The sequence below is a fragment of the Phacochoerus africanus genome, chromosome 2 (assembly GCF_016906955.1).
Source record: "Phacochoerus africanus isolate WHEZ1 chromosome 2, ROS_Pafr_v1, whole genome shotgun sequence".
In the NCBI taxonomy this organism is placed as follows: Eukaryota; Metazoa; Chordata; class Mammalia; order Artiodactyla; family Suidae; genus Phacochoerus; species Phacochoerus africanus.
In genome coordinates this window covers 90625215-90642311 of record NC_062545.1, presented here as the reverse complement: position 1 = coordinate 90642311, position 17097 = coordinate 90625215, and the positions used below count along the sequence as shown (strand labels likewise).

At 46.7% G+C, this 17097-nt stretch overlaps 1 protein-coding gene across 4 annotated transcripts in view; it reads right to left on the bottom strand.

Moving 5' to 3' along the window:
• Positions 1–3500, bottom strand: part of COL12A1 (collagen type XII alpha 1 chain) — a 130505-nt gene extending 127005 nt beyond the window's left edge. The window contains exons 1-2 of one of the 4 annotated variants that reach the window (XM_047763788.1): positions 3139–3500; positions 116–223 (exon numbers count right to left, since the gene is read on the bottom strand). In XM_047763788.1, the coding sequence (XP_047619744.1) occupies positions 116–188 (73 nt within the window). In that variant the 5' untranslated portion in view covers positions 189–223; positions 3139–3500. Of the gene's footprint in view, positions 1–115; positions 224–2614; positions 2631–3138 lie in introns of those variants that run through there. The other 3 variants (XM_047763777.1, XM_047763792.1, XM_047763782.1) reach the window with 3 other exon arrangements.
• Positions 3501–17097: the final 13597 nt, after the last annotated feature.

The window sequence follows — 17097 nt, the reverse complement described above, 5'->3', positions numbered from 1 at the left end:
GAGCAAGCAACAGAGGCGAGTAAGGTCTGATTTGGGTTTTGGGTTTGTTGGGGTTTTTTTTCCCCCGTCTTTCTAGAATTCTCTCCTGGGCAAGGAGGAGAGAGAAGTCTCTTACCTTCTGCCTCAATGGAAGACAGGAGCAGGGCCGCGCCCAGGGCGGCGAGCGCTGGGGGAAGCCTGGTCCGCATGCTCGGCCTCGGGACTCACAACCACATGAAGGGATCTGCAGGAGGAAGCAGTGACCGCATCAGAACCGGGTCTGGGCAGGCCTGGGACCAGGTTAGAACTGGAAGACCCGACTAGATCTGCCTTAATAACCAAAGGGGCCAGCCCAGCATATAATAGGCCTTTTGTGGAGCAGTGGAAGTCAAGTTCATCTACAGAAATTTAGTTAGGGCACTAAGAGGGGGAGTTCAAATTTAAAGAGAGACCTGTTTTCCTGGAGGCTGGTCTTGCTTAGCATCCCAGCTGAAGGCCTTACCAGGCCCCAGGTGACTTCATCCTGCCCGGAGATGGCTAATTCAGAGGTCATTTTATTCCGGACTCAACTCAATGTCTCTTCCAGCTGGGGTTTTTATTTGGCCAGCCGATTTTTCCTAGCTGCTGAACTCTTTAGGTAACTGTACTTTCGTGGTCTCCGGGTAATTTGGAAAAGTATAATAAACCTCTCTTACTCTCTTTTTTCCTCATTTTGTTCTGCCTACAAATATGCAGTTCTTGAAGGTCTGAAACGAAGTATACAGAATATGCAGGGCCCAAGCAAAATTTTACTCTCCTACTAGCTGTATAGCCTTCACATCTGATAAATCTTTTATTCAAGATGAGGAAAAAACATAATACATAATAAAAAGGGACAAGCAAGAGAAGAGACAAAATATTTTGTTTTCCCAAGACTTTTTTTAAAAAATTTCTCAGTAATTTTTTAACTGTTCATTTTTTCCAGAAGGTTACAGGTTTATATGCTCCAGAGGAGAATATATTCTACTCTCATTTTTATTGATTCTGTAACTAGGTTATTAATTCCTTAAAGACAAAAAGTCTTATTCATCTTTTGTGGCTCCCAGAACACAGTAGGTGCCTAATCAGTGTCGTGTCCGTAGTAGGGAATCTTCTAAAATATTCTAAGGTCCAATTCAGAGACAAAAGCTACTAGCAATGAACTTATAAGTAGGAAGCTGCCAGAGGCAAAAAAAAAAAAAAGTGTTGACTCTGAGTTATAGAAATTATCAGATGGCAACAGACTGGTCCTGTGAAAAACGAAGTCATGCTTAGGAATCCAAAAATGAGCCAAAGGCCGAGCCCTCTTTGAGAAAAGAAACTGACAAGCTCCAACCATGGCTTTCCAAAGTATTGGCACAGCATATCAGGGCAGCTTTCCTGGGCCTGAGTGTAAATTGCATTTTAAATGTCCGATGAACAGCCGTGCCAAATTGCCCGGAGCTTCTTTTTATGAAGCCAAGATTAAAATTTTGTCGCTGCTCTGGGGATCCAAGGGCTCTAGCAATTTCTTTCTTCCTAATTAGCAACTGTTTGACATTCTAACCCTTCCTTTTCTACATCAGTGAAAAGCAAGAGGTGAGACTGGCCCATTGTTCCCGTCATCTGGCCTTAACTTTGCGATAATCATTTCCAACTTAGTTGGCAGTCGTGCTCATGAAAAGTTAAAGGCTGACAGTCGACCCACCGAAAAGCTGTGTGCAGATTTTTTTTTTAACCGCTGTATTCTCTACAAAAACCGGAGTCGTGGAAGGGCTAGTGTCTGGGTCTAGAGCGCCACCTATCGGCTTCCTGACGCAGCGGCACAATGAATCGTTTCTCTACCGGGTTCTGAACGCAATTAGTTCAGCCAGCCAGCCAGGCATTCAGTCCATAAGCTTTTAAAACGAGGCAAGCGGGGGGAAGCTTTCTCTCCGTTTAGCCAAAACATTTGTCTGAATGTTTAGCAACACTTCATTGAGCATTCTCAGAGGTGAAGTTTGAAAGCTGCCGTCCCTACATAGCAGCGAGGATTCCCTCAGTTCACCCTCATGAATGAAAATGAGTCTGTTGCGGGGGAGCGGGGGTAGGCTTAAGGAACTGATCGCCTTCGGCCGACTCTTCCCCTCCCCCACCCCGCTGGATGAGGCCGAGTCCTTTCACTCCCGCGTAGAGTTAAAGGAAATTACATCCCCACCCCCACCCCGCGGGGGTCCTTCCAGATCTCCTGTGCTACCCACAGCGACCTCGACAACAGTTACCCCAGGGCGACTTTAGCCCTCATTTCCTTTCTTGTCCTCCCCAGCGCTGTAGCTCTTTAGAAGGCCACAGAGTCCGGGTTGATGTGGCGGAAAGGGGGTCCCGGAAAATCCCAAAAAGTCACCTGCGGCCTCTGCGGGTGTCTGATTCCGGCCTCTGCCGGCATGCCTCTTCTGCTCCCTGGCTACGGGTGCCCGCTCGGTAAATAAGCCCAGCGCCCACACTTTCCCATCCCTACACTCTCTAGGATATGGGATGGAGGTTCCAGGACCCTGAGTAGGGCCTCCACCAATGCACTCGCGAATAGGTCGGGAGAGGAAGCTGTCTCCAGAAGCTGGGTAAAGCTGGACAAAGCCGAGTCCTCGAGATCTGAACTTACCCAACATCTCTGATGCTTTGAAAAGCAGAGGAAGAAGCCAGGACCCTCGCCCAGGAATCTGTCTCGAGATGCCACCCACATCCGCGCAGCCTTGAGGAGTGGCGGAGCACTCAGCCTGCTCTCCAAAGAATTCCGAACCCTGTGTCACTGAAATACCTTCCCTGCGCGCAGGCTGGACCACGGCAATCTCGAGGCCATGAGGGAAGCCGGTCACACAACCCCGCGCACCCTTTATCAAGTTCAATGAAGCATCTCTAGCCGAAATCCCTCTACACTGTAACATGGAACATTTATGCACGCACAGCCACCCTGCGCTCTTAAGAAAACCTGTATTCTTCCTACCTAAAAGATATAAATGAATCGGAAAATCTCAGTATATCTGGCACATCTTCACTCTCAAAAGTCCCAAAGGCCCTCGCTCGGGATCCTTCATGGATTAGAGCAGAGCAAGGACCAGGCTAGAAGCAAGTCGCCCTAGTTATCTTTGGAAGGGCTGGGGTGAGGGGGCTAGAAGCCAGACCGACCTGAGGCGGTGGTGACCGAGGCAGCAGCGGCTACAGCGGTTTCCCGGCGTCGTAGAAGCTGGCGCTCGGTGTGACCTCCGCCCGCGCGGCAATTGGTGCTGCTCTCCAGGCGCACCTGGCGGCTGCCGGGAGGTGGCAGCGGCAGAGCCACCGGGGAGGAGGAGGCGGTTGAGGATCCCAGGCCGAGCGGCAGGCGCGGCAGGGCAGGCGGAGACGGCCCGGGACCGCAGCTGCCGGCGAGCGGACGCCTCTGGGAAGGCTCGCCTTCGTCGAGTGGGAAGAGGCTCCGCAACGCGGGCTACTTAATAGAGGGCTGTTCCCAACTCTCAGTTTACTCGGTTACGAAACGCCTGAGAAGGTGGACGGCTGCCACGGGGTGATGTATGCTCCTCCGGCGGTGAAGGAGGTCTACTTTAGGGAACGTGTGCATACTTCGAACATTCCTTCTGCGTGAGGTGGCGATCGCCGTAGTAGCTGTGCCCCGCCAGGGAGGGGGGGGAGGGGGCCGAGAAGGGGGAGGAGGAAGCGGGGAGGGGGACAGCCGCAGACGGGTTTTCTGCCAAGGGAAGCCACTCACTCCTCCGCTTGGGGCGGGCTGGGGAGCTCGGGTTTCCCTATCTGTGCGGATTTTCCTTAATTTATGTTTGTAATTTAAGGACAATGGGAGGGACTTAGGCGACTCTCATTTTCAAAACTGCAAGAATGTGACCGACCCCACCCCATCCTAACCCGATCCCCCATCATCACCACCTACACCTTCCTCCCCCTCCGTCCTGGGTGCACTTAAAACCGATTTACAGGGTTTCCATTAACTAACTGTCTGCGCACGCGGCGCGCCTTCTGTCTTTTTCAGTCTCGGGCGATTGGAAACCCGGACGGCCGCCTGCGCGGGACTCAGCTAGGGGATGGCTTTCCCATTACAGTTTCTCCCCTCGGGGCTTCGGGAAGGAACTGGGAGGCTTCAGGAAGGGTAGGAAACCTAGGGGTCCTCAGAACTTGAAGCCGCTCAAAAACAAGTTCCGGCCACCCCAGAAATTTCTCCCTAGGGCTGGAACAAACCCGGTTCCAAATAGAGGCTTCAGACTGAAAGCTTAGCGCTTAACCACCCCTGCCCCACGGTCAAGCCGACAGAGGGGAAAAAGTTTTCCCCCCCCCCCCCACCCCAACTGCTGGGAGCTGTAGGTTAAAGGTGCGGCGGATGTCCTGCCTGCACTGTCTCCAGGTTTTGCCGCCCCTTCCCCGCTCTGCTCCACCCCTTGGCCCCCAGCGGAGAGCCTGGCACCTAGAGCTGCTAGGCGCGCGAGAGGAAGCGCGGGTTTGTTACACTGTGGCATCAGAAAAGGACTTCAGGAAAGGTTCTGATTACAACCTTCTGTTGCTCTTGGAGCCAACCCTGCGCCTTTGGGCTTCTCAAAGCCCAGGCGTTACTCCTGCAAGTTTAAGCTTCCGGGAGTGGAGGAGGGGGCGCAGAAGAGAACGCGGGAGGGGCATTCCTGGAATTAACCGCCCAAAATAGAAGTGGTGTATACAGCGTAAAGCTCTCTTCCCTGTTTGATTTGGCTTCTGCTAATTCGGCCTTCCCACCATCAAGCGTGATAGACCCCGAACTTGCCTTTAGAATGAAAAGAACTTGCAGGGCGGTCCCCTGCACCCCGACCCACGCACTGGCTGCCCAGCGAAAGCGGGAGAAAGCCGGAGACCAGACTGGAGGGAGAGAATGGAGGAAACTGGGAATCACCACCTCCGCACATTCCCCGCGTACACAGGCCCACGCGAAGTCCAGCCGGGAGCTCACACAAAGAGCCCACACGCGCACAGCGCACAGGGCTTTTCCCCGTCAAACTCTCACAACCTGGGTGTCTGGCACAAACATTCCTCACTCCGCCACCACCAGCGCCCAGAGCGTGAACAACATGACAACATGACCCAGCGTCCGGGGATCACCTGGGTACCACTGAGCCCTATCCCCCGCCTACGGACAGCCTTCACCCGCACTCTCACTCCACTCCTTCTCTCGGACGCACATGGGCGGGTGACAGCCTAGGGGACAGAACAGGGGAGCAGAGAAGTCCCAGCAGCCGCTGTCCAGACCCCGCGCAAGGAGCGCTGCGCCTCGGCCTGGAACCGCCAGGGACGCCCCAGGGGAAACCCACACCTCAGTCTAGAAAAGGAAAACTGCAGCCTTTTGCACATCAACCCAGGCTGGCTGGAGTTTGCATTTTCCCCAAGTGGGGTGGGGGTTGTGTGTGTGTGTGTGTGTGTGTTTATGTACTACTTTTTTTTTTTTCATTTATGGTGGCAATGTGGACTAGGAAGCAACATAACTGGTTGTTGATATTCTTGGTTTAAAAATTAATTTCCTCCTGTTCATTTGACTTGGAGCTGCAAAAGCATCTATCAGCCCAGGAGTGGAGCAGTCGGTGACCCTCGGAGAGCCAAGGGCAGAAGTAGGCTTCCTCTTCCCGAGGCTGGAGGACTCTAGACTGGGTGAGAGAGGCTTCAGCTCTCCAACCCTGAGCAGCGTGGCACACCCACAGGCCATCCTCCTGAGAATCCTCAAAGCATCCTAGTTCACAGGCTTTGATTTAAAGCATTTGAAAATAATTGCTGCACCACATGGATGGACCTAGATATTATCCTAAGTGAAATTAATCAGACAGTGAAAGACAAATACCATATGATATCACTTATATGTGGACTCTTTTTAAAAAGGATACAAATGAACTTATTTGCAGAACAGAAACAGACACAGATTTTGAAAAACTTATAGTTATTAAAGGGGACAGGTGGGGGTGGTGGACTGGGGGTTTGAAACAGGCATATGCACATTGATGTATACAGAATGACTGGCCAACAGAGACCTGTCCTGTAGCTCAGAGCACTCTACCCAATATTCTGTGGTCATCTATGTAAGAAAAGAATCTGAAAGAGACTGGATGTGTGTACATATACAACTGAATCACTTTGCTGTACAGCAGAAATTATCACAGCATTTTAGGTCAACCATACTTCAATAAAACTTGGGAAAAAATGAAAAAAAAAAAGTTGCAAAGAAGATGTAGCCGATGTAAACCACCCCCTGCAAAAGCCCTCCAACCCTCAGGACAAAAAAAAAGATCATAAGCAGAGTTTCCAGAGTCGGTTGAGAGAAGAAGGAAGGGGACGCCCGGGTGGGGAAGTACACAGATCCAGATCCACAAGCTAGTCCAAGCACACGCACTCACAGGGGACAAGGATGCCACGTAAACGCAACCAAGGGTGCGTCTTGGGGGGCGCCTCCCAGCACCCCTTCTACACTGTTTGGCCTCTGGGGCCCTTCTGCTGGACTCCCAGTACGGAAAGCGGGGAAATGCGTAAAAAAGGTGTAAACCCCTTTCCAATCTGTGCCCTTCATTAGTGTGTCGGGTTCTTAACACCCCTTGGGACCCATTAACGTTTGCAACAACTGGTTACTTATCGACGGGAGGCAGATCTTGTCGGATTTATTCAGTTCGGGTTTTTCTGTGGCTTTTGCTCCTTCAGCCACATCCTGGGACCTTTATTAGTTCTCTCTCCCCATCGACTGCGCCCACCTCTTCTCCCTTCGGCTCCTGGGTTCCCGGCGGCTCCCGAGCTTCAGATTTCTTGTCCGACAGCGCGATCTAGCGGTAACGGTGGACCCTGGCGTCGGACGTCAAAGTTCTAGAACGTGGAGGCTGGAAGTTGACCTGTTCTACTGAGAAGGACGGAGGATCGAGTGAGGTGACATAAAGTTTCCGTGTGCCTGTGAGTTAGCTGCCTAGAGGAAATCTTGCGCTAAGGCTGTTTCGAGGTTCTGGTCAGTGGTGAACAAAGGAAGGGGTGCTCATTTCAGGAAGGCTTGCAGATTACACAGACCGGCCTTAGCTTCTAAAAAGGCAAAAGCGACCTCTTCTTTGATTTGCTGGCGGTTTACACAGCCAGCTTCCTGGTGACAGACTAGAGTTGGTGCCATTGCAAGTTCTTGCCCATTTCCGTTATGGGGGTGGGAAAGAGAACCTGGACCCAGCTCTTCAGGCTGCACGCGGGCCGTCCCCAGAGTGAGCTCGAAGGGGCTTGGTGAAGAAAGCCTTTGCGGTCCCTTAGAGCTAAGAGTGTGAAGAGAGGAGGCATCTGCACGGATGATCAGAAGCAGAAAGGCAGTGACGGCAGGAGTGAGGAACAGGTGAGCTATAGGCAAGTTGAAACACACCAGCACCCTCCACGTATGTGGAGCTTGGAGCAGTGGCTATAGAGATAACTAGGAAGAGGGTAGCCCTCAAAACTATCACGCAAACGCTGGCGCAACTGAAGCAACTTCACAGGATGGTGGGAGGGGAACTTAAACCTCAAGAGATTCTGCCTCCAAAGTGTTTGAACATGGAAAGTGAGAATCAGCAGGCAGCCACCCACTTCCTCTATACCAGCAAAGCTAAGGAACCTAGAGGTCAAAGGCATCTCTGAGGAAGAAAGAGGGAGGCAGTGCTCTCCTGCTTTCCTGGGGGTTCTGCTTCCTCACAAAGGACTCTATCAGTGAAGCCCACAGGCTTTGTGCTGCTTCACCCAGACCCCTCACTTGTGGCTGTGGCGTGTGTGCATGGGGGAGGGGGAACCACCCTCCCCAATCAGAATGTGAACAACTCTGAAGCTGTAACTGCATCATGTTCCTCCTACTTCACAAGATGACTCAAACTTCCTATGACCTGAGAAAATTGCAGTTGCCTGGAGAGCTACAATGCTTCAAAAAAACAGTGCATCCCTTCTTTTTTATGGCTGAGTAATATTCCATTGTGGAGATGTATCACATTTTCCTAATCCATTCATCTGCCAGCGGACATTTGGGTTGCATTCATGTCTTGGCTATTGTAAGTAGTGCTGCAGTGAACATAGGGGTGCATGTATATCTTTGATTTATGGTTTTCTCTGGATATATATCCAGGAGTGAGATTGCAGGATCATATGGTAGTTCCATATTTAGCTTTTGGAGGAAGCTCCATACTTTTCTCAGTAGTGGTTGTACCAGTTTACAATCCCACCAATAGAGTAGGAGGGTTCCCTTTTCTCCACACACTCTCCAGCATTTATTGTTCATAGACTTTTGATGGTGGCCATTCTGGCTGGTGTAAGGTGGTACCTCAATGCCATCTGCACCAATATAGATGGACCTGGAGATTATCATACTGAGTGAAGTAAGTCAGACAGAAAAAGACAAATATATCACTTATATGTGAAACCAATTGAAAAATTATACAAAAGAATTTATAAAACAGAAACAAACTCACAGATTTTTAAACCAATGTTAAGGATACAACTGGGGGATGGAGGAACTGGGAGGGTAGGAATAACATATATACACTACTGTATAAAATAGATGATTAATGAGAACCTACTGTACATCACGGGAAAATCTACTCAATAGTTTGTAATAACCTATATGGGAAAAAAGAATGGATATATTTATATATATGATTGATTCACTTTTCTGTACACCTGAGACTAATACAACATTATAAACCAAGAATACTTAAATAAAGTTAAATTAAAAACAAAAAAACACAGTGCATCCAAACAGAATTACCAATTAGGATGAGCCCTTTTGATTGAATGAAAATCAAGTGCTGCTAGGAGTGGGTAATTCAATTAACTCTGAACTCCTGGAGCAAAGTGTAAAAGTTAAAAGAAAATACATTCAGAAGACAGCCCTCTGCCTCTCCCTCCTTTGTTTCCATTAGATTCAATACTGTTCAAGTTCAGGTCATCCTTACACTACAGAGGACATGGAATTTCTTTTATTGTAATTATCAAAGTACCACAAGGTCCAGAATTTCTAGTCAGGCCCCTGTGCCGTGTGTGGGAAGTGGGTATGTGTGCACTGACAGTGCATATTGTGTACTTAACAAGCACTTTCCGGTTGGTGGAAAATGTGAAAAATCATAAGAAGCCATCCTTGAAGTCTGGGCCTGCAAACAGTGATGATTAAATCACAGTCAAAAGAAATCTCATTGGTGTCAGCTGGAGTGCCTGTGTAGGACAAAGTGTAAGCAGACAAAGGCTCCACTTAATGATGCATTTTCATGTGCTTACTAATTCATTGAGCTGCATTTATGGTGCACAGACACCCTAGTATTGGAAGCAGGCAAGATCCCAGACTTGAACTGCTCTGGAATATGGAATGCACCCTCTGGTGGAGAGGAGGAAAAAAATGGCGTGGATCCGCTCACTTATTTTTTTTTCTTTTTCTTTTTTCTTTTCTTCTTCTTTTTTTTTTTTAATCTTGAGCTTTCATTCAGCAAATGCTGTTACTCTAGTTATGATGTTCCCTAGAAAAAATGGGAGGTTTTTTTTTTAAGACAAATCAAAAGAAGCCCTGTTCATTAAAAAAAAAAAAAAAAAAAAAAAACTTCAACATAGTAACAGAGACCAGAAATAAACATAAACAAGAGTCAAATATTTCAAGAGAGGTCTGGAGCTAGGTCATTGGAAGCTTCAAGTCCAAAATGAAAACTGATTTGAGTGGGAATACATAGTATAGAGAAGCAAGACAAATGACATCATAGGAAGCTGTAAATCCATGACTCAGAACATTCCACAAGAAAAAAATTTTAAAAAGACAATTTCTCTCCAAACCAATTTCTCTATAACCACTTTCTACATAAGTGACAATAAAAAAGGGGAGAAAGAGTAGAATGTTATGAAAAAAATAATGATAATTTTTGTCAAGAACTATGAAGGGTCTGAAATTTTATCCTACTTGCAACCTAAGCAGTTACCCTGCTACAGTTTCACAGAAAGACAACACAAGGAACCAGAGGCAAAGGACTGTGTTACAGCAGCTGCACTAGGGGAGTATTCTGCTTTGCATGGTTCCCAAGCCCCAGTTCCCACAGGGTGAGACAAGGAGGGCCTGGTGACCTTGCCCTGGTCGTGGTTGCCTTACAGGACCTGAATCAGAGCATGGGAAACCCAGGTTTTTTGTATGGGCAGTAAGCTGGCCCTACTTTTGCCTTGAAAAGAGACATTATCTTCCTTATATGGGACAGTAAACAAACTCACCCTTTGCTCTTCCAAAAGGCTGCTGGTATACAAATACTCTATAAGAGATCATCTGGAGCAGAAGCAGCCAATGCCTCTGCCCAAAGACAGGCAGAAATGAGAGAGACTGAAACCGAGCAGGGCCCTGTGGGGCTCCTGGGCACAAAAGCCTTTCCATGTCCCCCATTTCTTGTTTTTCAGGAAATGGACCTCATTCAGCCTCCATGGCCTCCCTTGAGTTCCAAGGGGACAGGTCCAGACAGTTGATGATTGCAGAAGAGAGCAGATGGGGAGGAACTGTCAAGCAACAACAGTACAGCCTTGGGGCAGGAAGGCATCTTAGACACCTAAAACAAAAGTTATATTCCTCATACTTCTTTTTTTGCTTTTTTTTTTGCTTTTATTTGGGGGGGGGGGGCGCACTCACGGCATATGTTCCCAGGCTAGGGGTTGAATCAGAGCCATAACCACAGCAGTGCCAGACCTGAGCCAGATCTACAACCTACATCACAGCTCATGGCAATGCAGGATCCTTAACCCACTGAGTGAGGCCAGGGATTGAACCCGCATCCTCATGAATACTAGTCAGGTTCATTACTGCTGAGCCACAAGAAGTATGAACTCCCCTCATACATCTGGCTGCCAAGGGGGAGGGGGGGGAGTGGGATGGACCAGAAGTTTGGAGTTAGTAGATGCAAACTATTGCATTTGGAGTGGATAGGGGATGAGGTCCTGCTGCATGGCACAGGGAACTATATCCAGTCACTTGTGATGGAACATGATGGAAGATGATGTGAAACAAAGAATGTGTGTGTGTGTGTGTGTGTGTGTGTGTGTGTGTGTAACTGGTCACTTTACTGTACAGCAGAAATTGACAGGACATTGTAAATCAACTATAGTAAAAAAAAAAGAAAGAAAGAAAGAAAGAAATATTTTCAAATTAAACAGCTTCGAGCCCTTCCTTGTGCTTCTCCCTCTTTTGATTGCACCCTAAACACAATTACCTGTAACCTAAAGATTAGGGACCCTGAGCACAGTTGCCTGTAGGTTAAATATTAGCACATGATGTTTTCCAGGAAATTTCCTAGTTTGTTCTAACCTCAGATCATTATGCCCTTTTCACAAGTACAGTTATTCTGGGCAGTAACCCAGAAGACCACCATGTGGATCATGCTGAAATCTTCTAACACCGGCTTTGATGACTAAAATTCCCCCAAAGAAAGAAGAATGCATGTTTTCCCCAATCCTGATTCTTAACTGAAACTCTGTTTTCTCCTTTTAAACTAAAAAACTCAATGCAATTCTTCCCCAAAAGAGGGCACAGTCTTTAAGACAATAGCCTGCTGTGGCATCCTTTGCCTGGCAAGGCAATAAAAGCTGTTTTGCTTCTTCACTCAAAACTCTGTCTATGTGTTTCTACACGGCACCAGTGGACAGAGGTCAAGTTTCAGCAACAAGACCCATAGAGAGATCTGTCTCTGCAGTGAAACTGGTGGGGACTTCACAGAGGGAGAAAATGCTATGTGTTAAAGTGGTCCCTGAAAAGTTTCTGGAGGAGAGACTTTAAAGGAACAGAAGTGAGGATTCCAAGGACAGGTTTGAAAAAAATAGCAAAGGACAGGAAATGTCTTGGGCAATAAATAAAGCTGAGTTGTTTTGACAGAAAGTTTGTCAACACAACTGGACTAGCACAGAAGCTTGGAAGCAGCTGAGCTTCTGGAATTTAATCCTTTCAATATAATCATTTACAGAGCTTATTCTAGACACTGCCCAAAGCATTTTACCTTTTTTTTTTTTTTTAAGGGCCATGGCATATAGAAGTTCCCAGGCTAGGGATTGAATCAGAGCTGCAGATGCCAGGCTACACCACAGCCACAGCAACACAGGATCCAAGCCACATCTGCAAACTACACTGCAGCTCATGGCAACACTGGATCTTTAATCCATTGAGCAAGGCCAGGGATCAAACTCACATCCTCATAAATACTAGTCAGGTTCTTTTCCACTGCGCCACAATGGGAACTCCCACGATGCATCTTATACATACTAGTTCATTAAATGTGATTTTTCTTTCTGTCTTATAGATGAGAAATTAAGGCTAAGAGTGATCAAGTGATGTGCTAATTAATTATGGGGCCAGAATCTAAATCCAGCTCTCTGACTTCTAAGCCCAGAATCTTTCCATTATACTAGGATAATACACAAAAAAAAAAGATTTTTAAAATCTTGTTGTAAAAAAGCTTAATCTGGCAACAGGATTCCCAGTCACTTGCTGGAAAGACAGTCTCAAGACAGGAGATTGGGTGTGGGAGGTGGCAGGGTGGGAGCAGAGTCCAGGTAGGAGACAGAGAGTCCACTTCATGGTTCCCATGGCCATGACTGCAAAGAGGAAGATGACCGGCTGGAGGAAGTCAGGTCAGGATGGGAAATAGCTTAAGATGGATGACCAAGCAAAGGCAGATGACTAGAAGAATGATGATGCCAGGAGGAAAATTAGGGAAACAAGGCCGGCAAGCTAGCTTTAGGAAGACTTGACATGATGCCTTTAGATGTGCCTTCTTTTTTTATTGCTGCTTTTTGTTTTTTAGGACTGCACCCAGGGCATATGAAAGTTCCCAGCTAGGGGTTGAATCAGAGCTACAGATGCCAGCATGCACCACGGCCACAGCAATGTCAGATCCGAGCTTTGTCTGCGACCTACACCACAGCTCGTGGCAACACCAGATCTTTAACCCACTGAGCGAGGCCATGTCCTCATGGGTACGAGTTGGGTTCGTTACCATTGAGCTACAAGGGGAACTCCTAGATGTGCCTTCTAGGTGATCAAAATCCTTGTAGGTTTTTTCCTAATAAAGTTTATTGGCAGCTTTCTATTATATGAACAATGTTAAAATAGTATATCAGATTTGACTATAGTTTTTTTTTTAAGACAGATATATATTCTTCTCTCTCTCTCTCTTTTTTTTTTTCAGGACCTTGCAAATTGTGAAAAATATCAGCACTTTCTGAGACAGGCAGCTATGCAAACAGAAAAGGATGGCATTGTTGGGCCTTGGCCTCCTGCAAGCTTGTTCATGGGTGGCCAAAAACATAACACTGCATGTGATACAAAAAGCATCTGGGAAATGCTTAAACAATTCCTCCATCCTCCCCCTGGGTATCTGCTGCCTGGTTGCTGTATTCATCAAGCTGCAAGTACATCAAGTTCTCATTCACTGTTTAAGTTGAGAAAATAATCACTTCAAACTCTCACACATGGCCTGGTTTGTAATCCCCACCCAGAAAAGTGTAGTTTTTTGTCTTATTAAATGGCTTCTTTTCTTGTAATTTTGGTGGATTTTGTTTTGGTTTGGTTTGGTTTTTGTAGCAACAGCTTTGGAACAAAACCTCCTACTGTCCCCCCCAACGAAGATTCTGCTCTGACCACCGAAGCTCATGTTCGAAGCAGGGACCGAATTTGAAAACCAAGTAACCCAGGTCGTGTTTATGTTTTTATTAACACGTTTCTGAAATGCAATATTGTGCCCTTATGATTTTGATGACGACCTATGAAAGTGAAGTTGCCAACATCTGGCTCTGCATTTTCCAGCAGCGCCTTTTATTCTTGTGGATTTTTACACTGGAGCCAAGGCAAGGATCTGGGCAAATCAATAACAGACTTTCACAATGTGGTCACAGTATTGGTATATTTTTTTGCAGTACTTTTACTCAACAGATCAGTTGCATAATTTTAGGAAAAAGGAATGAAACTGTATGGTGAACCTCAGAAAATGATGATGGGATTAAAGGATCTTAGAAATCAGACAACCAGCTCCCTCATATCACATATCACATGCAGAACCTGGGAGCCAGAGCAGCTAAGTAGCTCGCTCAAGATCACATTGGTCCCAGCATCTCAGTGGTGCCAGGACTAGAATCCAGGTGCCAACTGCCTGGTTGGTCTTTTTTCCACTCTTCTGGGTACCCTATTCCTGGCATGTCAGTAATTTTGCAAAACCTGTTAGGACTCATTGCCTCACGGTCTCAAGCATGGGGTTGGACTGGAGCAGTGGAAGGCTTCCTCCTATTACAGCAGATCTGCATCTGCAATCTTTTAAAATTTGAGCAAAACAAAACTTGCCACCAATAGGCAGTGACATATGCAACTGGAAGTGCCTGGCCTACCCAGCACTTTCCAGTACAGCTGATAGAGCTGCTAAGGTGACCAGACACCTTGGGGCCTTGAGCTGCTGCCCCTGAGTTCCTGCAGCAGATGCCAGAGAAGTCTGCATGTGTTCTGAATGCAGGGGAAGGGACCGACCCAGCTCAGCAGACTCCTGCCCTGAGACAGGCAAGTTATGCTTTTTTTCCGAGACCACCTTTGAGATTCCATGAGAACAGTTGGCACTCTCTCTTCTCAGAGGGCTCTGCTGCTGGTGACAGACAACAGAAACAGTGTTTTCAACAAGGGCATGAAAACCCTCATGAAAGTCAAGAGGTAGGCAGCCCACAGCCAACTTGGTGGATTTGCTACAGGAAGACTTCAGATACTCATGCTCTTCCCTCTTATTACTCCACAGGGGAGTCCTCTACATACACATTTGAGCCAGAAGGGGAAAAAGCACAGGGCAAAACCAGGTAGGGGGAGGGGATCACATGGGGATGTGTGGTCCCACATGTGTGGTCTTCTGAGGAAGTCTTCTACCAGCAGTTCTTGAATGATTGTGATTGCATCTCTTTGGCCAAAACTTAGTCACATGGTCACATCTAGCTGCAAAGAAGCCTTGACACTGTAGTTTCTTCTGGCTGCCCAGGTGCACATCTAGAACTCTGAAGTTCTATTACTATGGAAGAAAAAAAGAAGAAATAATGGGCCTTGGGCATTGATGACAATCGAGGGGTAAATATCATCAGCAGATATTCTGTAGCCTCAGTGCTGGGCAAAGGGTAGCTAACAGGTAAGCTAGGCCAAGCCTTATCCAAGTTATCAAATAGTCCTTGTTACTGAGCTCAGATTTAACAAGACCATATCCAAAATTTTGACTCATTCCACTCAGTCTTGAGAACAAGCTGCCAAGTACAGAGGAACCTCCTTTGTGCTATTGTCTTCAGAAATTCCTTAGCTCCTACTAAGTCCTGGCCCCCACATTTAGCATAATTTGGAGATTGGCTTTACTTGAAAGCACAACCATCCTGTGAGCTAGACAGTCCATGGAAACATCAGGTCCCCAGAGAACAATGGGGTCATGGAATCACCACCGATGTCGTCACTCCAAAGACATGTGTTTTCCCCAGCGAGTCATTTACTCCATTAAAACTTCATTTCATCTTTTCTATTACAGAGGGCACTGAAAGGATGACATGACATCTTTTCTATAAACATTATGTTGGAACACACGCAAAAAGAGCAACACAAATGCAGTTATAAATAGCAAGGGAATATAGGAAAATTTCCAGGAAAATGTAGGCAGTTTATAAACACCCGTGACTTAGCTCCTTTTGTAAAAGGATACTTGTCTTTGTCTTAGAGACAACAGAAAAGTCACAGAAATCTATCTAAATGCCCTCAGAAATTAAGAAGCCTCCTAGCATCTCATGTCAGTTTGAATCCCACTCTAGGCTCATTGAAATGTAACTTGATAAGTTCCTATTGTGGCGCAACAGAAAGGAATCTGCTAGTAACCATGAAGTTGAGGGTTCAATCCCTGGCCTCACTCAATGGGTTAAGGATATGGCGTTGCTATGGTTGTGGTGTAGGCCGGCAAATGTAGCTCTGATTCGACCCCTAGCCTGGGAACTTTCATATGCTCTAAAAAGCAAAAAAAAAAAAGAAACAAAAAAAATGTAACTTGAATATTCTTTGATGGGTCACAGAACCTGACACTTAAAGGCACATCCTAGTCATGTCTAAAACCTCACAGTTTTGCTCTCTGCATCTGAGATGGACTGTCGTAGAAAGAAATTTATGACAGTGCCACCAATTACCTACTATAAAGTGTGCCAGGGTTTCTAAAGGCGCAGGAAGAGAGAATTTGAGAGGAGACGCCGTTGATTTGGTAGGTCTGGAGTAAAAGTCAAAACTAGGTCAATGGAAGAGAAATAAATGAGAGAAGGCAATTTAAAAACTGACCAATTAGGAGTTCCCATCGCGGTGCAGTGGAAACAAATCCAACTGGGAACCATGAGGTTTCAGGTTAGATCCCTGGCCTAGCTCAGTGGGTTAAGGATTCAGCATTGCTATGAGCTGTGGTGTAGACCAGCAGCTGTAGTAGCTCTGATTAGACCCCCTAGCCTGGGAACATCCATATGCCCTGGGTGCAGCCCTGAAAAGACCAAAAAACAAAACAAAACAAAACAAAACAAAACAAAAACTGACCAAATAAAACACACCTGTCAAGTGTATGCCATACTCAGTGAAACACCCGGATCAACAACCATGCAATGCAGATGGAGCCAATAGTATTTCCTCAGCATCCCAGATAAAGAAAAGAAATCTGATGTTTAATTAGGAGGTTGCAGGATCTGCATAAAGCCACATGACTAGAAAATGGCACAGCTAGTTCTCGAACCCAAATCTCTGCCAGAAGAGGAAAATGGGCTTCCTGCCCCAGCCTCCATTCAGCCTGGTTTCTGGTCTGTTTGTAGGTCATTCGCTGCATCTCTCCTTCACGGTCACACTCTGCAGTCCCTGTCTTTGCCTGGCTCCTGATGTGAACTCTTCATTCCCAGAATGGATCCCACCACCCAACTCTTAGCTGGGCCTGTGATAATTGACCCTGATACATCCTGATGGAGAGAGCCTATCAGATCGGCTTCCTGGGGACTCTGAATTCCAACAGCGTTTGAAAGTAAAAAAAATGACAATGCAAAGAAGGAAGTTCAAATATTGCTAACTGACAGTATGGAGGAATTATTTGGACGAATTGGTTGTTTTCAACATCTTTCTACTCT